This window comes from Centrocercus urophasianus, unplaced genomic scaffold (assembly GCF_019232065.1).
Source record: "Centrocercus urophasianus isolate 14NV4802_14NV808 unplaced genomic scaffold, USGS_Curo_1.0 seq_15, whole genome shotgun sequence".
Classification (NCBI taxonomy): Eukaryota; Metazoa; Chordata; class Aves; order Galliformes; family Phasianidae; genus Centrocercus; species Centrocercus urophasianus.
In genome coordinates this window covers 40,776,473-40,797,366 of record NW_024884697.1, presented here as the reverse complement: position 1 = coordinate 40,797,366, position 20,894 = coordinate 40,776,473, and the positions used below count along the sequence as shown (strand labels likewise).

General features: G+C 32.7%; 1 protein-coding gene and 1 long non-coding RNA gene across 8 annotated transcripts in view; one reads left to right on the top strand and one right to left on the bottom strand.

Annotated features, from left to right (window-relative positions):
* The window catches only part of CEP290 (centrosomal protein 290), a 51,976-nt gene that overhangs the window by 11,710 nt on the left and 19,372 nt on the right, over positions 1-20,894 (top strand). For all 5 annotated transcript variants that reach the window (XM_042816309.1, XM_042816305.1, XM_042816306.1 and 2 more), the window contains 22 exons: positions 535-697; positions 1,312-1,412; positions 1,497-1,584; positions 2,058-2,170; positions 3,287-3,371; positions 4,674-4,816; positions 5,324-5,488; positions 6,369-6,518; positions 7,264-7,379; positions 9,119-9,221; positions 10,201-10,431; positions 10,929-11,102; positions 11,740-11,851; positions 12,892-13,097; positions 15,040-15,191; positions 15,899-16,010; positions 16,747-17,202; positions 18,015-18,179; positions 18,406-18,513; positions 18,601-18,735; positions 19,267-19,533; positions 20,613-20,720. In XM_042816309.1, coding sequence (XP_042672243.1) covers positions 535-697; positions 1,312-1,412; positions 1,497-1,584; positions 2,058-2,170; positions 3,287-3,371; positions 4,674-4,816; positions 5,324-5,488; positions 6,369-6,518; positions 7,264-7,379; positions 9,119-9,221; positions 10,201-10,431; positions 10,929-11,102; positions 11,740-11,851; positions 12,892-13,097; positions 15,040-15,191; positions 15,899-16,010; positions 16,747-17,202; positions 18,015-18,179; positions 18,406-18,513; positions 18,601-18,735; positions 19,267-19,533; positions 20,613-20,720 — 3,453 coding nt within the window. The remainder of the gene's footprint in view (positions 1-534; positions 698-1,311; positions 1,413-1,496; positions 1,585-2,057; positions 2,171-3,286; positions 3,372-4,673; positions 4,817-5,323; positions 5,489-6,368; positions 6,519-7,263; positions 7,380-9,118; positions 9,222-10,200; positions 10,432-10,928; positions 11,103-11,739; positions 11,852-12,891; positions 13,098-15,039; positions 15,192-15,898; positions 16,011-16,746; positions 17,203-18,014; positions 18,180-18,405; positions 18,514-18,600; positions 18,736-19,266; positions 19,534-20,612; positions 20,721-20,894) is intronic.
* LOC122159109 overlaps positions 1-20,894 on the bottom strand; it is a 39,762-nt gene that overhangs the window by 7,358 nt on the left and 11,510 nt on the right. The gene's annotated exons all lie outside the window — the stretch shown is intronic.

The window sequence follows — 20,894 nt, the reverse complement described above, 5'->3', positions numbered from 1 at the left end:
CTGAAAAACATTTTCTTGTTAAGTAGTTAATATTTGATGTAAGTAATATATATATGTACATAAAAATCAGGTTCCTCAAAAATTACTTTGACAATTAGCACTTTTGGTCAAATTTATATGCCTGAGGAATTAATTTCAAAGATATTTGAAAATTTCAAAATTGAAAGTTTTGCTATCCTTTAATGCAGTGATGAAGAATCACAGGTACTGTGGCATGTTTTCCTGAAAATGTTTGCATGAAAGAAATAGGCACTGCAGTTAGAAATTTGCCATATGCTATGGTCAGCATTTACTTTAGTGGACACTGAATCAGGCCATCAAGAGGATGAACTCACGTGATCACTTGGCTATTGTCCTTGTTTTGCTTATCACAGGTCTCTTATGATTGTTAGCATGAGTTCTGAATCACAGCAGTTTCTTCTTGTTTTATTTTCAAATAGGGTCATTAACTTTGTAACAATGAAACAGATTTGTAATTTTTTCTCTGAGCTCTGTTGGAGGCTTTGTTTATAATTCCCATTTGGATTTTTACAGGGAGTGTATGGTTTGGAAGAGGCTATTGCTGAAATAAAGGATTTAAAAAAGCAAATCAAAATACGAGATCACGAGATTGAAATGTTAATTAAGGAAATCAATAAACTTGAACTTAAAATAAATGATTTTCTTGATGAAAATGAAGAGCTTAGAGAGCGCTTAGGTACGTTGTATTTATTACATTTTCAATTACTGATTGTGTAAGAATGTCATGGACTTTCTTTACTATACCAGGTAATTACTTCGAAATACTTACATGATTTTGCTAATAGTTGCAAGTAGCTTTAGTTAGGAAAAAATGAATGAATGTATCCTTCTAAATTTATGTTACAGACTCCTTTGGCTGAAGAAAGGAGGAGACTTTTGCATTGCCTTTTAAGTTTTGATTCTTTCTTGACTGTAGATGATTTATTGGCTTCATAATTTAGTATTTAGAAATCAAAACATATTGAAATTGTAATTCTAGATTGAAAAATAGGAAAAAATTGGGCAGGCTTATTTTTTTATGGGGATATCAAAACGTAAGTACAGAGAATTTTGGGTGGTATTTTATGGCAGTTTTTTGAGCAATTGAAGCAAAATTGTGATTTCTTCTGTTATTTTTACGCAGAGCATAATGTGTGGAAATACGTATATATTTACCCATCAATTTACTATTTTTTTATTCTCCCTGACTGATTATATTATTATTTAAATGGGCTATCTACTAATGACCATTAACATTAATGTTCCTTCTTAATGAATGATTACACATTATATGTGTGTACTGTGTTTCAGGTCTTGAGCCAAAGGCAATGATTGATTTAAATGAATTCAGAAACAGCAAAACACTGAAACAGCAGCAGTATAGATCTGAAAACCAGATTCTTTTGAAAGAGGTAAGTGATAAATAATATTTTTATGTAACTACTGCATTATAATACTGTGAACAGAACGAAGTACTGATTTTTAATAATATGCAGATCGAAAGACTAGAAGAGGAAAGAATTGAACTGAAAAAGCAGGTTCGTAAATTGGCTCAGGAGAAAGGAAGAAAAGTTGCCACGACAGGTAGGACATTTTTTGTTACAAACTGTCTTGTGGGAACATTGTCTATAGAAATAATGCAGCTCTGTTCAATTTATAGTGTAGATTAAATTAAAAGGTAAAATACTTTTCTCTGAATCTGTAAGATGACGGGAGCGGTTTTATGTTTCTGCGGTCTTATAGCCCAATAGATTTTCGACTTGTTGACTAGTAATGCATCACTGTCACTGGTTTGCACTTCTTATGTATAGATTATCTCACCATGATTTCCAGTACATCTTCATAATGAATACATTTCAGAAATCTTAAAAATTTCTACTCTTTGCTGTCTAAGCAAATATAATCCGTTTGAATGGAAAGGTTTGCAGCTCCTTACTCTGCAGACAGAAAAATAGAACTCTGATCTACTAACTGGAATATATTTACTTGTTTGAAGACCAAAAAAAAAAATAAAAAAATCATAGTCATTCATTTCTCGTACATTTATTTGCAATTAGCACTGGAGGCTGGTGATGTGCAGATAACAGACAACTTCATTGAACAGAAGCAAATGAGTAAGAGAGAATTTGATTTCTTGAACACCCATAATATTGCCGAAGTAAAGGCAAAGGTAGGTTTATAAAGCAAGCTCATAAGCATTTACTATGTATCTGTTTCATAGAACAATAGTGTTAGATTGTAAACGTCTGTTTAAATATTTTCTAAAATCTTTGACTAACTACTTTTATAAAATGCCAAATTACTATTTTTTAAAAACTTTTATTTGAATACTAATTAACATTTTTTATTTTCTGTGAGTATAGGCTAGCAACACATATAACATGGAAATGAGAAACACGCTTGCAGATAGAATAGCATCAGTTAGCTTTTTGAACTACGTGAAAGATATAGCTGAAAAGAGTGAGGCTGTGGAAAATCTACCTTGAAGAACTTCTGGCATGCTTGGGAATTTAAATCACTTGGGAAAAAAAAAGCTAAAAATACTTCTTTGCTTCATTTAAATTCAAAACATGTGACAAAGTTGCAAGTTATTAATGACAGTTGTAATTCAGAAACTCTTAGCATAAGAGAACTTTTTCTATCACCAGAACTACAGTTTACATTGACATCAGGGATATTAGGTAATATAGAGATGAGAGAAATATCAACAGACTCAATATCAGACTATACACGTTTATTTTCTGCATATCATAGAATGTGGCAGGCCTCAGAAGTAAATAATCAAAATTACAGAAACAAGGGAGTGTGTAACTTCTAATTCAGACCAAACTAGCAACGAAGATTTTTGTTTAAGGCCACTTCTTGGCCTGTTCTTTTAGAATGACCAGCTGTCCAGAAATTTATTGGTTAAGAATGTGCTAAGTGGTTATGCAGAATTACAGCTTGAATAATACAGAAGCCAAGCAGAGGAGGTAGTAGTAGATTGTAGGTTTTTTAAAATTAAAAAACAAAACAGAGAAAGGATATTTATATAAATTTTATTTATAGTTTAAGTAGCTTTTCTTGATGGTTTTATTATAGCCAGACTATTTCTTTAATAGCTGTCCATGATGTAACATTTCATTTTGGTTCATATACTGTATAATTTCACTGTTGAATGTAGTGGATTAGAATATTTTCAAATGTTTCATACTCACTTAGCATTTTGTAACTGCAGAGTCTTAATTAGAATTTTACTGCTAATATTCCTAATTTGCAGTTTTTAATTCTTTTTTTGTTTCTTTAGAATGAGTATCTTGAAAATGAGTTGAGAGATAGAGAGAGAGATTTGGAAAAGAACAGGACTGTAATAGTCAAATTTCAATCTAAATGTAAGTTGGAACAATATATTCTTAAAAGTACAGTGTTATCAGATACCTGCAGTTACTTGTTTGTTTATTCACCTTTGCAGTTTCTTTTAAATGCAGTTTAGTTTGGTATCTTTCACAATGATTGAATTTGCAACGTACATACAATTTTTTAATGCAATTATTTTGATAGCATTTTACGGAAATTAGGTTTCTGAATTGATCCAGATGTTAGCACAGTGTTTGCAAATATAAATAGCATTTGTCAAATTAGAATTTCTTTGGATTGTCCTTAATGCAATTTTAAAACAAAAAAATTGTGTTTATATTTATATATGTGTGCATTGTCTGTTAATAATGCGCATGTATATTTTTAATTTTAAATTAAACCAGTGGTAATACAAGAAACATAGTTTATTCATATGAAATGCATTGAACAAGATTCTCTTCTTCTTAAGAACTGGACCTAGGAAAATCTTGAAGACTGTGAGAGATCTTATTTAAAGTGAATGTGCATTTTTCTTGCTTAATTATGCATTCCTTCTCCAAGAAATCTTTGGGAAATTAAATCCAGTTTCTACTTGTGTACACGTGTGCTATCTGAATTGTGTGCAGACTCAGAAATAGAAACAATGCTAATTTATCTGTACAAGGATCTTAATGTTTCCTAGAGAGTTTGAATTCTAAAGATTTGTTTTGGCTTTTCAAAATAGACTTGGTGACACTACTCAAACTGTTTCACATTTTGCAGTTCACTTCTCAATTTTGTGGACAGTCAGGCATATTTTCAAGATGCAGAGAATCTCCTCAAGATTTTTTTGTGTTTTTCCGTGTATCTATCTGTATATCTGTATATCTGTGTATTTATTTAATATTTCTAAACTTCTTCTTCCATACTAGAAACTCTGGAATTTCACTTGAGAGACAAATAGTGGTAGGAAAACTGTGTGATTTGAAAGTCCTTATTATACCCAAAGAATTTAAATGTTCTGTTTTACCAGTCTGTACCAAGAATTCAAGCAATCCCTCTATTCATCATTGTTACACACAAATATTTCCAAGATAGCTATGTTTCTGAATCTGTGAGAATTGATCAGACAGGCTACCAAAAGCTTTAGAAAGTTTCAGGAAACATGGAATACTGAAAAGCTCAGTAAAGTCAGATGTCTTCTCATACAGGATTTTCTCTATTGTTTTTTTGGTATTTCTCCAGCAAAAATCTTCTGAGCTAGATTTCTGTATATGTAATATGAAGGTTATATGAAACGTTTCAGTAAATAAATCATGTTATAGTGCTTATAGACACATTAACAATATTTATTGCAGTAAAAGAATTATCGGAAGAGAATAAACAACTTGAACAAGGAATGAAAGAAATATTGCAAGCTGTGAAGGAAATGCAAAAGGATCCTAGTGTAAAGGGAGGAGAAACAGCCTTAATAATCCCTAGTTTGGATCGTTTAGTTAATGTAAGCTCACTCTCTTACTATTTCTCTTTATATGATTTTAGGCTATAGGTTTATCTTCGATTATTGTATAAATAAATAGTGGCTGGTATATACTTCTTTACAAGTAAAAGTGGGATTGCATGATGTGACTTCTCTGTAAAAATAAATAAATAAAAAAAGAACAAAAAGAGATAGCAATGAATAAATAAATAAATAAATAAATAAAGTTGATCAGATAGCATGACACTGACTTGGATGAGTTTACTGTCCTAGACATAAAGCTTAAGATAAAAGTTAATTTGCATGTATTACATCTATGCAGGGTCTACAGGAAATGTCAAAACATTATTTAATCATCGTACTGAAAAATTAGTATTTTTATAGGAAAATATGATCATTTGTATCATAGTATGTGGTACATTTATCATCAGCAAAAAGATGAGCGGATTTTAAAAAGTTAACATGTCTGTTTTTCTATTCTTTTCTCTACTTCTCTGTTGTGTGAATTAAATGTTTTTGCTATGCTAGGCTATTGAGTCAAAGAACACAGAGGGAATCTTTGATGCTAATGTGCACTTGAAAGCTCAAGTTGATCAGCTTACAGGAAGAAATGAAGAATTAAGACAGGAACTGAAACAGACTCAGAAGGAGTCAACAAATTACTCTAATCAGCTGGCAAAAGCAAATGAAAAGGTATACAGTTTATGTTGAATGATTTATTTTTTGCTCGAGAAATGACTGTTGTGATCATTTAGAACAAAAGCACACAATGTGTAAGTTGCTGAAATTAGGTAATGTAAGCAATGTAATTAAATAAATATTGATTGAATTTATGAATTCAAAACATTTTAAATTCAAATGTTACTGTTCATAATGTTATTTTGGCCTTGGAATAACCCTATGATCTTGAAACACAAAGAGTGGCTGGCTTTCTCTTGGAAAGAGCTGTATCAAAAAATGCTTACAAATTGCTTTCTTCAAAAAGCCAAAACTGATTAAGTATTCTAAAAATGGTGAATAATGCTCTAAAATGATTCTTCTGTGTCATTTTTTTGTACACAATATTCTTCTGAATTCCAGGTCAGGAAGGAGTAAAGGAATTATATCTTAGAAGAAGACAAATTTAAGTTTGCCGTTGAGGATAGCTTTTGTAATGCAAAAAGATTTCCCTGCAACTAATGTTCTAGAATAATGTTTTGTGTACTGTTAGACAGAGAACTGGAGAGCCTTTAAGAAATGAAAGAGCGAAGACTTGTTTAGAAAGAAAGATTTGTTTACATCAGATAACCACACAATAATTCTATCCTAAACTTTATCTTTTAAAAAGTTAAAATCTGCTCTGATTTTTGGAGTCATTGACTCATTTAGCTCAAGATACTGTGCATTTAATAATATATGGAATCACATTATTTTTAAGTTTGCTTTCTAGGAATGCTTTAGAATGTAAGTGGAACTGAATTACATAGTTAATAACAACTGACTTAAAAATATTGGGAAGCCAACATGTTCTCCATTTGTTGGATATTTTTAATGGAATAAAAAATGTTACTTTATTGTTTTTTCTTTTCTTAAGATTGCACAGCTGAATAATGAAATTTGCATATTACGTCAATCAGAATGTGCCAGTGTTATCTTCAAAACAGTGAATCTTCCAGAAGGGATGGTTCCTTCAAGTGTTAATATGATTAATTCTTTGAATGAATACTTAATACATCTAATACAGGTAATGTATTTACCCCTTGATATTGAGTCGTATAGCTCATTCCTCCAAAATCTACTACCATGTCATGCATAGACATAAGAAAAGTCTCCAAAATTGTTTTGAAGTTTGACATCTGGAAGCTCTTTGGACAGTTCTGGTTTTTGGGGTTTTTTTAAGCTGTAGAAGTTTTGCTGTGCTGTAAACACAAAAGATTGTAATTGTGTATTTGGCAACAGTTTGGATTTCTTGTGTTTAAAATCTGAATTTTGATCTAAAAATCTACTTTACAATTCAGCAGTTTTACTGTATGAGAAATTGTCTCACTGCTTTCTGGACTTCACAGCTGTATCTGAACGTGGAATCCCTGTAACTCTTCAAAGAACAGAGTAAAAATAACTTGTTGTTTTACTATTCTTACGAGAATATTTCTTAACGGTGTAAGATAAAATAAACATTTATTTAGGAGTGTGAGAAGAGCATGGCTCTCCATGTATATTTTCAATTGGTATTCTTTGTGAGCGAAATACTAACAACATCAACAGAACAGTTTTGTACCTGGTAATACATATGATATTATTTATTGGACTTCCTTTTTCACCTGTTGCTTCTACAGAAAGACATTTCATATATGCAGTTCACAGAATTCATGTTAGTATCTATCATAAAAAGTGAAAGGAAAAACTGTAATTATGACTAATTATGTTTTTATGTTTAAAGTTTGTAATAATGCCTTCAATTTTCTTTTTATTTGGAAAATAATCTTTAGGAACTGGAAAATAAAGAACAGTTACTTAAACAATTAGAAGATGCAGTAGAGGACTACAAACGAAAATTTGCAGTAATTCGTCACCAACAAGGCTTGCTTTATAAAGAATATCAAAGGTATTGTTCTTCTCTGAATTCTTCAGTTCAAATATGTACATGTTTAATAATTTTGAGTCAAAATTTACAGCTACACTGGAATGGTTCTTTGATTACTGTCAGAAATGCTGCTGATCTTGTAGCCGGACGTCCTGTATATTCTTTAGTCCTGAAAAAACTGAGAGAACTCTTACATAAAACTTCTTCTACCGTATCTTTTTCTGCATAATCTAAAATGATAACTGCATTGTACTTTTTGCATCTGATTTCTGATATTTATTAGAATCTTGTGTTACTGGCTTTCACATTGCATACAGTCCTAGCAGTTTCTCTGAGGGAGAAAAAAATACATAAAATGGTTATCCAAAGAGAGTCAGACATTTCTCTTTCAGGATTTCAGATCTTCAGTCCTTTCTGCTTGTTTGAATCAATTCTTTCCTATGTTTAGTTGAATCTAATTCTATAAAGTTCTTCTTAAAATCAAAGGACCCTAATTTGCTAAAAGCTTAAGGGTCAATCTGCTGATTTGGGTTGCTAACAGATTTCTAGTTGTATGTGTTGTATCCTTTCTGTTTTGGGATTGGAATAGCAGTGACTGGTTGACTTTTGGAAAAATAGTGTTTCATCTTGTACGAGCTTCTGTTTGTTCACTGAGTTAGTTGGTTGGCCATGAGCCAGCAGTGTGTCCTGGAGGTGCATTAAAAAGCACCCTCTGCTGAGTCCTCATCTGGAGTATTGTGTCCAGTTCTGGGCTCCCTGGTACAAAAAAGACAGGGGTTTCTTTGAAAGAGTCCAGCCATGAAGACGATAAAGGGCCTGGAGCTCCTCTGTTATGAGAAAAGATTGAGGAACCTGGCTCTGTTCAGCCTTGAAAAAAGAAGATCGAGAGGAGATCTGATCAATGTCTATAAGTACTAAGGTGAGGGCGACAAAGCAACAAAGCCAGACTCCAGCAATGTGTGGCGACAGGACAAGGGGAAATGGCCAGAAATTGAAGCATAGGAATTTCCACACTAAAGTGCTAAGAACTTCTTCACAATAAGTGTGGTGGGCCACAGTAAGGATGGTGCCCAGAGAGGTTGTGGAGACACTTCTCTGGAGATATTCAAGAATTGCCTTGACGCCTAGCTGTGCAACTTGACCTGTGGCAGAGGGGTTGGACTAGATGACATGATCTCTAGAGGTCCCTTTCAGCCCCTACAGTTCTATGATTCTGTGATAATTCGAGGCTCCTTCTCTAAATGAGTTACAGGTTGAAGTAAGGGGAGGAGATGCTTTAATAGAGGGGAGTAATTTGGGCCACCGCAAGGCTTAATGATTTTATGTTTTTATTTTTTTAACTGACATAGAAAAGCTGGAGTGGGAAATGATGATGTCTGTGCACCTGAAACAAAATGAATGCTATGGAAGGAAAGACTTGCAAGACTGTTGAAAATTTGAGTTAATGTTACAGCCATTGCTTGCCTTTTTTTTTTTTTAATATAATTTGGACCTCTGATGCTGATCTTGGATATGAGGATTGAGTCCAAGTTTAATTTTGCCTATTTCCTAAGGGAAATTGTTAATCTTGCTGCAGCTCAGAGGAGATAAGTTTTCAGTTATCCACCTGTAATTTATAACACCTTTAAAAAATTACATTATTGCTTTAAAAAGATAATAATCTTGGTTTGCAGTATTTCAGTGTTGCTGGCTTAGATACAGTTTTGAAAATCTCCAAGTGCTTCATGATTCTGAATGAATGTATTTGATTACTGTTTTAGAGAAAAGGAAAACTGGCAGAAAGAATCAGAAGAAATGAAAGAGGAAAAGAAAAAGCTGGAGGAGCAAAAAGAGCAAGATGCTACAAAAATAAAGGAATACTCTGTAAGTACTTTTGTTGCTTCCTCTTTAAAAACATATTAATAAGTAGAAGCTAATAAAGAGTGATTATAAAACAGTACTACAATTTATTAGAAGAGCAAAATGTTGCACAGGGAAAATCTGCTCAATTCAAATCTAATCAGAAGGGAAATTATTTATTTATTATTGAAATGTAATTATCTGTCAGGGAACTGTGCAATCAATATCAAGAATACAAAAAGTAAACTATACTATTATTGTGAAGACACCTACAGCATTTTACTGTAGGCCAAAAAAGCAGAAAGCATGCTAGTTGTTAAAGAACTAGATTTTTGAATTGCTTTAGGCTTCCAGGAGCCACAAGAAGGACTACTCTTCTTCGTTAGGGTCAGAGAAATCTGGGATTTTTACAGCTCCAGTTCCTTTTCCCTGTCTTCTTGACTGATGTGTACAACAGTAAAGCTGATGCTCGAGTGTCTACTGTGACCTGAGTCACTATTGTTTCTTTCCACAACCTCTCCAGGATTTATGTATGCATACAAACGTGCACACATGAATGTACCTATGAGAGCGCAGAGATCATGTGGTTACTTTACAGATCTTAGTTCTTAAATATGGGTCTCAAAGCAGGTCATTATTAGTGTTTGTTTTATTTAGTCTAGAAGATGATTCAAAAACATTTTGTTATGATTAGAAACATAAGGTTAGTAAAAGAATGAAAACTGATGAGTATGTAGAGAATTATTTTTATTCTAAGTTTGGAAACTATTCTTCAGAAATTAATGGCTTTGAAGATTTAGATTTTTTCTTTCCTTGTATGTTTATGCATGCATTTAGTCTGCATGTATATTTTATTACAAAACTAAATTGTTTCAGTTTAATGGAATTATGAAAATTAGCCTAGAAAATGTATTTTGACAAAGGAAACTTGTCAACATCAATGGATTTGAATTCTACCATATTTCTGTACAAGATTCTTGTTAAAAAAAATATATTTTTACAGAAATTACTCAGTGCACTTGAGCTGGATCCTGATGAAACAAAAAAATGGCTTGCAGAAAATACTAGAAAAATAACTGTTTTACGCGTTAATGAAAGGTCATTAACAAGGCAATATACCACCCTACTTGAGATAGAACGACATCTTAGAAAAGAAAATGAGAAATTGAAGAGTGAAATTACACATATGGAGACTGCAGTTGAAATGAAGATTGGACATTTGCAACGATTTAAGGTATATTTTTCTGTTACAATTAGGCAGTAAATATACTTTTTTAAAAAACTTGAGCAGTACTAGTTTGTTGAATGCTTTATGTAAGTGCTTGCTCAATGCTGTTTTGTCAAAGCATTCTTTGTATTTATAATATGAGATCTGTTTTCTTCTTCTGAAATAGCTTCAATAAGTTCTTTATATTGAAAGTCTCATATGAAATCATATCACACTTCTTGGCCCTTCAGGTTGATAGCACCTGCATTAACTCATCTTTATAAAGGATGTTTTTGCAAGTGTGTTATGATGTAGAGGTAACTAATGATAGAATCATCTGGACAGTTCAGTACCAGCAAAATTTTGTCAGTGTTTGTTGGAAACAGTGCATAAAGATGTATATTAATGTAGTAAGTTAAAACAGTATTGTATTCTAACATTATAATAACTATTATTCTCTTTTTCTTTGAAGTAGTTTTTATCTAGTAAATCTCATTAACCCATTATATTAATTATTTTCATAGGAAATGGCTAGCTTTAAGATTGCAGCTCTACAAAAAGTGTTGGATGGTAGTGTCCCACTGTCTGAACTAGAACTGGCTAATAAGCAGTATAATGCATTAACTGCTAAATACAGAGATATGTTACAAAAAGATAATTTGCTCGTCCAGCGGACAACAAACATGGAACACATGGAGGTAAAGTCTGTGTTACCTTTGAGCCTTAAGGTTCAAAACGACACCTCACTGTACTTTCATTCTGCATTTTTTTTTCTGCTGGGTTAATAGAAAGACAGAACTTGTCTTCTGTGGCATTGGAAGTCCTAACACTAAAACATTTCTATGATGACTATGCGATGTTGGAGCAAGTCTAATTGTTGCTATCAAATTTTAATTTGTTTACTGGTAATTTGTCAGTGTATTAAGAAATATGAGAAGTCCCAGCTTTCAATCCACGCTTAAAAGCTTCTTCTTTAATTTGTTGCTGGTATTGTTTTTGATCAATCAAACCTGTACTTAGGTGTAAAATGAAATATCCTCCAGAAGTACTTCTCCTCTTCCTGCTGGAAATGATATGCTTAGTATGACAAACTTGGACAATCTAGAATTAGACGAAGAAATCTAGGAAACAAAGTGACTGTGATGCTAAATATTCATGGTAGTAGTAGTTTGATAGTAAAATTCAACAGAAAAAGCTTATGAGGCAACTATTCTTGTTCCAAAACAAAAATTTGTTGTACTTACGTAAAATGTGTTAAGATTTTGTAGATAATAAACGTCTAGTCTGCTAAAGTGTAATCGTTTGCTGTTATGTTGCAAATTTTCTGTCATGTAGCATGAAAATGAATCCTTAAAAGCACAGATAAATTTCTTGAATAAAGAACTGGAAATCACAAAAGAGAAACTTCATACCCTAGAACAGGCTTGGGAACAAATGACTAAGCTGGGTAAGTACGGAGCAACATGAAAAACAAATGGTTCTGTGTAAAAGTTGTATTTTACGATGTTTTAAAATTCATGTGTCTCTTTTAAGAAAAAAGTCAAAATTATTTTGTATCTTGCATTAATAGTCTTAATTTTTTCAAGTAATTTGTGTGTGATTTTTTTTTTTCTTTTGTTTGTTTTCTTTTTACTTACCTATTCTACCAAAACCAAGATTGTTTTCTTCCTCTGGAAGCTATTTTGCATTGACTTTTAGATTGCTGGGTCAAGGGTTTAAAAGCCAGAACTTGCAAAGCTATGTCTACTGAATTTAGTTTTTTATTTTTCTCTAACTCAGTTGTCAGTCAAAGTACTTCATTGGTGGTCATAAAATGATCTCTTTTTCTTGGATTCATGTTCTGAAACAAAATGTTTTTTCTTCTTATTTATATTTTACATATGTTATTATTCAAGAAGAACTCATTCAGTTATTTTTCTTTCAAAGATTTTTGATTAAATTTCTTGAAGATTTACCAGCTGAAGAAAAACAAAGTAAACACTGAAAGCAGTTGTTAATTCTCTAACCACAGTTGCAGATACACATTTAAAATGGATAATAATATTTTATTCTGATCGGATATTTTAAAAATGTAATAAGGCAATACTTTTTAAATAGGTGAGCCTCCAGTTTAAAAAACAATATAGAATCACAGAGTGGCTTGGGTTGGAAAGGACCTCAAGGATCATCAGATTCCAACCTACCTAACACAGGCAATGTTGCCAGCTGCTACGTTAGTACTAGACCAGTACTAACAGTACCCAGTATCAGGACCCCATCCAACCTGATCTTAAACACCTCCAGGGATGGGACATCCAAAACCTCTCTAGGCAACCTGTTCCATCACCTCACCACTCTCTCAGTAAAACATTTTTCTGCCATCTAATGTAGTGTATGTTTAGATAAAGTTTATATAACAAGGATAAAGGGAGACTCCTTCAAGGTGTAAGTAATTTTCATAGTTGAATCAGCCTGTGTATTCTATAATGTAAATATTTTTTAATATAGGGGATGACAATGCCGTGGACAAGGCAACGAAAGCAATAACCAACAGTGAGATTTCATCAATTTCTAAGAAAATTGCCATGTTGGAAATGAAGGAACTAAATGAAAGACAGAGAGCAGAACATTCTCAACATATGTACGAACATTTAAGAAATACTTTAAAGCAAGTAGAAGAACGCAATTTCGAATTGGAAACAAAGTTTGCTGAGGTGTGTTCAGAATTAACAACATAATTTGACATGTATTAGAAGCATATACTTGAGTTTTTTGAAAAGGATTACTCAGCTATGTATCATTTTGATTGACCAATTTATGATGCAAAATACAGATGCCTTTTATGAGCTGCAAATTTGCATGACTGAATTTTTTTTATTAAAAAAATAAATACTGACAGTTTATTTCAAATAACATTTGTTCTCTATAAAACACATGATGAGCAACTTGACATAGTTTTCTAGTTTATCAGGAGAGTCACAGGAAGAAGCCTATTCTTCACCTGTTTCTTATGGCTAATTCATACAATCTTTTCTGCTAATTTTCCCCTTATTAATGATGATTTCAATTGTTAGGGCCTTGTAAGTGAATGTCATGATTCTTTTGCAGACTTTGTTCTTATGTGACATACCAAGAATTTTCTGTAATACAGGCATAGAAGTAATGTGCTGTTGAAGCTGATGATCCTTACAATTACTTGTTACATGAGTTTTAATCTTGCTGGATTTTTTTGTCCGCAGTATTTCTTTGTGAAGCTTGTTTTATAAATTCATTATTTTAATAGTAGGAGACTTCATTCAGTTCTTTAAATTCTAATTTTTCTGATATTCTTAGAGTCTCTTGTGATGGAATAATTTCTCCTATTTCATTAATAGCTCAGGCATTTTCTCAGGTAATTAATGAAAACTGCGCAATCACTTTGAGAATAGGAAATCTTCACATTCTAAACTCATAAATCTCTTTCAGTGTGACCTTATTTTCTTACCCTTTTCACAGTTCCCATAAGAACCTCTATTTGAGTAGTTTGATATTTTTTCAGAGTACTGCCTCAAATATATGAAATCCAGATAATAAGATATACCAAACAGTTTTGTTTGTTTAGGAAATTAATTATTTTCTTAAACATAGAATCACCAAGGTGGAAGAGACCTCCAAGATCACCTAGTCCAACTGTCCATCTACCACCAATATTTTCCCACTAAACCATGTCCCTCAGTGCAACATCTAAACATTTCTTGAACACTTCCAGTGATGGTGATTCAACTACCTTCATAGGGAGCCTGTTTAGTGCTTGACCACTCTTTCAGAGATAAATTTTTCGTACTATCCAACTTGAACCTCCCCTTGGTGCAACTTGAGGCCATTCCCTCTAGTCCTATCACTAGTTACGCTGGAGAAGTGTCAGATTGTCACCTTGCCACAACCTCCTTTCAGATAGCTATAAGGAAAGATAAGGTCTTCCTTGAGCCTCCTCTTCTCCAGACAGAAGTCCCAGTTCCATCAGCCAGTCTTTGTAAGACTTGTGCTTATTATTTTATTGATGACTTGTATCAAATTAATCTGCCAGAACTGTATTTGGTAAATTAATTCCTAAGGTTCGTGTGTCCGTAATGCTTTTCGTGTGTCCCATCTTTTCCTAATGCTCTTTGAATGTGATACTCTGTTTACTTGATATTTAACAATCAGGTTGCTTGATAAAGGTGTTTTTAAAAAAGAACAAAACAAATACGGTATTAGGAAACTGGACAGTTATTCCAGTATTCCTGTTATCAATCCTAATATGCTGGACAGTAAATTAAATATATAAGTAAAACAGTTCATTTGCTAAAGAGTTTATAGTTTTACTATTTTTTTTTTTTTTTTAAATTTTTAAAGCAAGATCTTTGCTGGAATGATTTTAAGAAAATTCACTAATTAAAATAGGGTTTAATTTAGAAATCTGTTCCATGCTGATCTGTATATCTCCCCTAACTGCATGCAATGCATTTGAACAAAAATATGTTTAAGCAGAGAGAAAATAAACTACTCTTTAAAAATGGCTGAACAGTGTTTTGTAATGACTTTAAAAAGTTACTTTGGGCACTGTGTTTTCTTTGCAGGTTTGGGATCAGTTGTGTGCTTACAATATCGTTCTCTTTTTTTGCTTCTTTTTTTAAGCTCACCAAAATCAATCTTGAGGCACAGAAAGTGGAACAGGAATTAAGAGATGAACTGTCAAATAGTGTAAGTAAGGCAGTGAGTGATGCAGACAGACGACAAATCATGGACCTAGAGAAGCGTGAGATGGAGCTCAAGATTGAAGTATCAAAGTAAGTGCTGAGGTAACAAATACATAATGCAGTGTTTGGATTTGTGCAAAAAAAAAAACAAAACAACTGTACTGGCTCAAATACTTGCATGTAACACTTTTCAATGTTTGATTTTTTTTTTCACTCATTGTGATTTGAACAAGGAATTAAATGCTGGCCTGGATAGATAATCATAAGTGTGTCCTAAAATATTAATTGCTAGCATGTTTAAACAAATTAGTAAGGTTTTTTCCTGTTTCTGTGCCACAACCATCCATAACAAATAATATAATCCTGCTATATCCCCAAATTAGCAAAGTCTGTGGATATGTGCAGTGATTCTGATGCTGAAAATGGGGCATTAGACTTGGGGAAGCAGAGAATGGAATAGAAAATGAATCCTGTTGCGCATTTACATCTTGAACTGGGAGAGACAGAAAAGGAGAGAGGTACTTAAAGGAAAAAGCATGACTTTGTTTTCTTTGAGAAGATAACTGGTAGGAAACTTACAGGAAAAATCCATCATAAAAGGTGAGAAGCAATACAAAAGAATTTTTCTAACAAGATTGCTGAGCAGTAAAGAAGAGTGCTGAAAAGAAAAAGAAAACTTCAAATATTTGATATGAAGGTACAAAATAAGTATATTTTCTTAGCATGTTCAGTGTAGAAAAGCTTAACAAGTTATTAGGTAGTTTGAAGCAACACAATGCTCTTGTTTTTCCTGTAAGGTTGAGAGAACTGTCTGATATTGCAAAAATGCAAGTTGAAGCTCTAGAGGCACGGCAGCAATGCAAAGAGAAGGAAGTGGAATCTCTTAGAATGCAAGTTTTAGACTATCAGGTACAGCAATATTAATGTTTATTATAATTTTTTTTTCTCGGGGCAGGGAAGAAATGAAATAAATTTACAGTAAATGAGAAACCTATAAAAGTATTTCAGAAGGATCTTACCAAACCAATCCTTTGTTCATACCCTTTCAGTAATTTTGTGTACTTACTTTCATAATTATGTATATATTTTTTTCCATTTCTAGTTGTACAGCTAAAAAAAAAAAAGATCTTGAGCTTATTTCTATTTATTTAGATATATTCCTATATAATTAATAAGGGTCAATTTTTAAACAGAAAATCAAGAATGTTGGTAGTGGTTTTTTTTATGTTTTTATTTTTATGAGACAGGCTTTGACTTGTGAAGCTGAAGATAAAGCTTGTTATCTTGTTCAGTTACTAGCTAAAACAATTTCTGGGATTGTCTCCATCTTCTAGAATGGTTTCAATCCCTGGATATAACACTTCTGCCGGCTTTTATGTTATTATATTTGGTATGGTTGGGTTTGCTTTTCTTCCCTACTCCCTGGTATTTTGGAAGGAAACAGTTTTTCAGCTTGGTATCTGAAAAGGTCTACTTCAAACATATAGCTGTATTAATAAGATTGGAAAAATAAGAAGTTCTTTTTAGAGACTTGTATCTGTGGAATAAAAATCATGCAATATATAAAATACAAAAGGTAATAGCTGCATTAATACACTGCATTAACATACTTGCAGATAATTTTGATCTATAATTTTGTTCTTAGGCACAGTCTGATGAAAAAGCAGTTATCGCAAAACTGCATCAGCGTATCATAGCCCTTCAAGACAGTGAATCCATTGCTATAGGCAAGTTGGAGACTCTAAAATTGAAACTAAAGAAGGTGGAAATCCACAATCTACATTTAGAGCAGAAGCTTGATGACAGAGAGCATGCCTTATATTTTGCCCGACTGGAAGGAAGGAATAGAGCAAAACATCTACAACAGACAGTTCAGTCTTTGCGGAGACAGTTTAGTGGGGCTCTACCTTTAGCACAACAAGAAAAATTCTCAAGGACAATGATTCAGCTACAGAGTGACAAACTGAAAATCCTAGAAGAAGTCCAGCATGCCCAGCAGGACCGTCGAAATGCAGAAAACAGAGCACTGGAAGTGGAGCTGAAGCTGAAAAGTTTGGAAGAATTATTAACTGCATTGAAGGATACGAGAGGAGCTCAAAAGGTTTGCCTTCTTACAGCTTTGAATAGTAATCCGAATCTAATTTAGCATTTATGCTAAATTTCATTTCAGTGTGTTTCCTGAACCTCTGTTTAATGTAGAGCTTCAAGATCTCAAAATGTACTGTGTCAGAATAAGACAGCTGTCATTATTGCTTTTCCTATTTTAAAAAAGTAGCAACATGATTAGTTATTTGCTGTGTAAAAGTCAGTGCAGTCAGAGTTACTAATTTTCTTTTTCTAATGAAGTGGCATAGGAAATAGGGTCTTACAGTTGCATTAAATTGCATTAAATTCAATTAAATTATGAATTAAATTAAATTATGCACTAAATTAAATACAGAGTAATATTCTGAAATTCTGTTACTTGAGCTTGTACTGAAATCTTTGCTACAAATTCCCAACTTCTAAATAGATCCAAGGGAAGTATGCTCAGAAATGTTATTATACCCATATAATTCTACTTAGCCATATTTTGCTATTGTAAAAATACTGCTTTGCAATTTGAATAAGGCATTCTCACTTCTCTTCCAAATCCCTGCGTAGTTGGTTAGGTCATTTGAAAATTATTTAGAGAGAGGTCTTTGTCAGCATGGGTGAAACATTTTGCCTATCCAATTGTCTTCTGTGCTTTTCATAATTCTTTTTGCTGTTCATAATCTTATCATGCTGCCTCATTCAAAGGAAGAAACTTAAAAAGGCAGAATATTTCCCTTGCTTAGATAAGTGCTGCCTTTCCTCAAAGCTAGAGTGTAACTGCATCTAGGTGGCTTGTGGGCTTGGTAGATGATAATACTGTTTATCTTTCATTATTAGGTAATAGAATGGCATATGAAGATGGAGGAACTCCATCTGCAGGAACTTAAACTCAATCGAGAATTAGTCAAGCAAAAGGAAGAGATGAAGTATTTGCAAAACATAATTTCAGAGTACGAATGCACAATCAATAATTTGGAAGAAGAAGTTGTGCAGCAGAACAAGGTATGCATTTCTGCATTCTATAGAAAAACAGAATATTCTTTAAGTGATTTTGAAGTGATTCTTGGTAGTAAGATTTGTAACATGTTTGTATCATGGTTCTGTAATGCTTTTTAATAGCAAATGGGCTATTAGAATAGCGCTTTATTTTTTTTTTTCTGTTTAAGTTGGTTATAAATTCTCCATTGCCCTTAATAAACAAAATGCTTTTATCAAACATTTGTTACAGTTTCATGAAGAAAGGCAAATGGCATGGGACCAGAGGGAATTAGAATTGCAGCGCCAATTAGACGTATATGATCAGCAACAGAATGAAATACTTAGTACTGCTCTGAAGGTATGTGCACTGAATTAACTACAAGCAAACTAAAAAGCACATTTTTCAGAGCTATTGTATAATATGAATACAAATTTTTCTGTACAGTGTGAAGAGGCAGCAGGATCGGTTCCAGACCCTAGTTTGCCCCTCCCACAACAACTTGAGCTGGCTTTGAGGAAGATTCAGGAGCATGTTCAAATAATTGTGGAAACAAGGGCAACCTGCAAATCACTAGAGGAGGTAATTAAACCATAACATACCATATAAAGGATAATGGTTATATTTCTATGTTATTGAATTGTATTGTATTGTACTGTATTTCTGTATTATATTTCTCTAACAAATACCTTTTATGAATGTCCATCAAATGTGTTGACTCCCTTAGAAATATTTTAACTCGGAAAAAATGTAGATAATATATTTATTTGTAGTTACATAGTTCTTTCAGTAGGGACAGATTATTGGGGAACATTTTTAATTTGTTTAGATTATGTCTTTACTAGGGTAGGATGTTCTTGTACAACATTCAGTTTACTAGTCTCAAAAACATCACATTAGTTTTGATAATACAAAGTGGTTGCATAAGTATGTAAGCAGAAAATACCCTGGGACTTTCTTGATCTAATAGTAATTCCATACAGCCAAAATTAAATACAGAAAGCCTTTAGATTGAAAACCCATTTAGACAAATCTTGTTAGATTTTTTAAAATGTAAGCTCTTTTTTTGCAGCACTTGAGTTCTGTGAATGCAATAATTGCTTTCTGTTGTAGAAATTAAAAGAAAAGGAAGCTGCTCTGTGGAAAGCTGAACAAAATGTTTTATCCAAGGACAAAATTATAAATGAACTTAGACTTCGGTTACCTTCAATGTCAGAAAAAGAGAAAATAATAGCTGAATTATGCAAAAAAGAAGATGATCCAGAGTACCACCATGCAATAAAAATTGCTCATCAAACTATTGCAAATATGCAAGTACGATTAAATCAGAAGGAGGAAATGTTAAAAAAATACCAAGATCTGCTTGCGAAAGCAAGAGAGGTATTTATGTCTTGCATAAACTTTTTTTCCATTTGTAAGGTTTTTGTTCTCACTGGTAGTGGAAAAAAATTTTTTTTTGTCTCAGAAGAGAATACAGTTACTTGTTTTGTTTCTTTCTTTTTCTGTAGAAAATTCATGTATAATTTATCAACTTCTTTAAATAGTAGGTTTGCTTAGTCAAGAGGTTTATGTATATGGTGTATGTCTAGGAATTAAATTAGTATGAAAGGAAGATAATAAAAATTTGCTGTGAGAAGTGGACTCTTATTCCAGAGGCTTTTCAAGTATTTGCAACAGTGATCTGTGGACTGCATCTTGTAGTAAATTTGGAAGGTATATGAAAGAAAAGCATTTATGGAAAACATACTTCTTAAATATGCTGGCATTTAAAATATACTTTTAAAGTATAAACCTTGTGTTAAAGCATATTATTGTCTTCTTAAAGCAAACCCTATAACTTCCAGATTCTTAAAGTGTATTTTACATTAATAAACCTTGTGTTTAGGAGATATTTCAAGACTAAAGATACATCTGTTTTAGTGTGTTTGGATCAGAAGCACACATCTGAAGCATCATTGCTTAGTTAACGTATATAGTTATTTTATCTGAGAAAGATCAAGTTCTAGGATAGGAAATAAAACAGAAGATGCAGTCTTAAGAATGAACCTACTATGCTCTGTCTGCTAGTAGACATTCAACCCATAGGATCACATTAAAGCTAGTCTAAAGTAAGCAGCCCTGGAAACTATATAGTATGAATATCACTACACATAGAGAGACACAGTTGGCAAGGAGCACAAACAGCTTTTGGTGTTTGCTTTCTTGCTCCTGTTCTTTTGCAGTACACTACTTACAATATATTTTAAAACTGCAGTAGTCCGTTTTTTTCTAGTAATAAGTGCTGAGAAGAGGGGGAAAAAAAAGGTATGGTCATTAACAAGATGAGAAGTCTTGTGTAAAACAGAAGAACTGGAGGAAAAATTGAGGTACAATACTGAGCAATAACTGAAGAATCTATGTGGAGGGTACTTCAGTTCCATGTGCATCAGTAGAATGACATTTTTATTTTTAACTAACAGAAACAAGAGGAAATGGCAAAGAAACACGAAGAAGACATCAGAGTTCTACACCAGAAGTTAGATTTGTGTACTGAGAATTCTCTTAATAAATTGAAACAGACTGCTTTGGTGAGTTATGTGTATTTGTGGGATTAGTGAAGTTGTTCCTATATTTTGAAACTGGTTACTCAAAAGAACAGTTTTATAGTCAAAATTAAGTAATAATGATGATGAAAAATAAATAGATGGTCAATACAGAAAGAACTTCAGAAATTCTTGAATTTGACACTGATGAATTAGAGG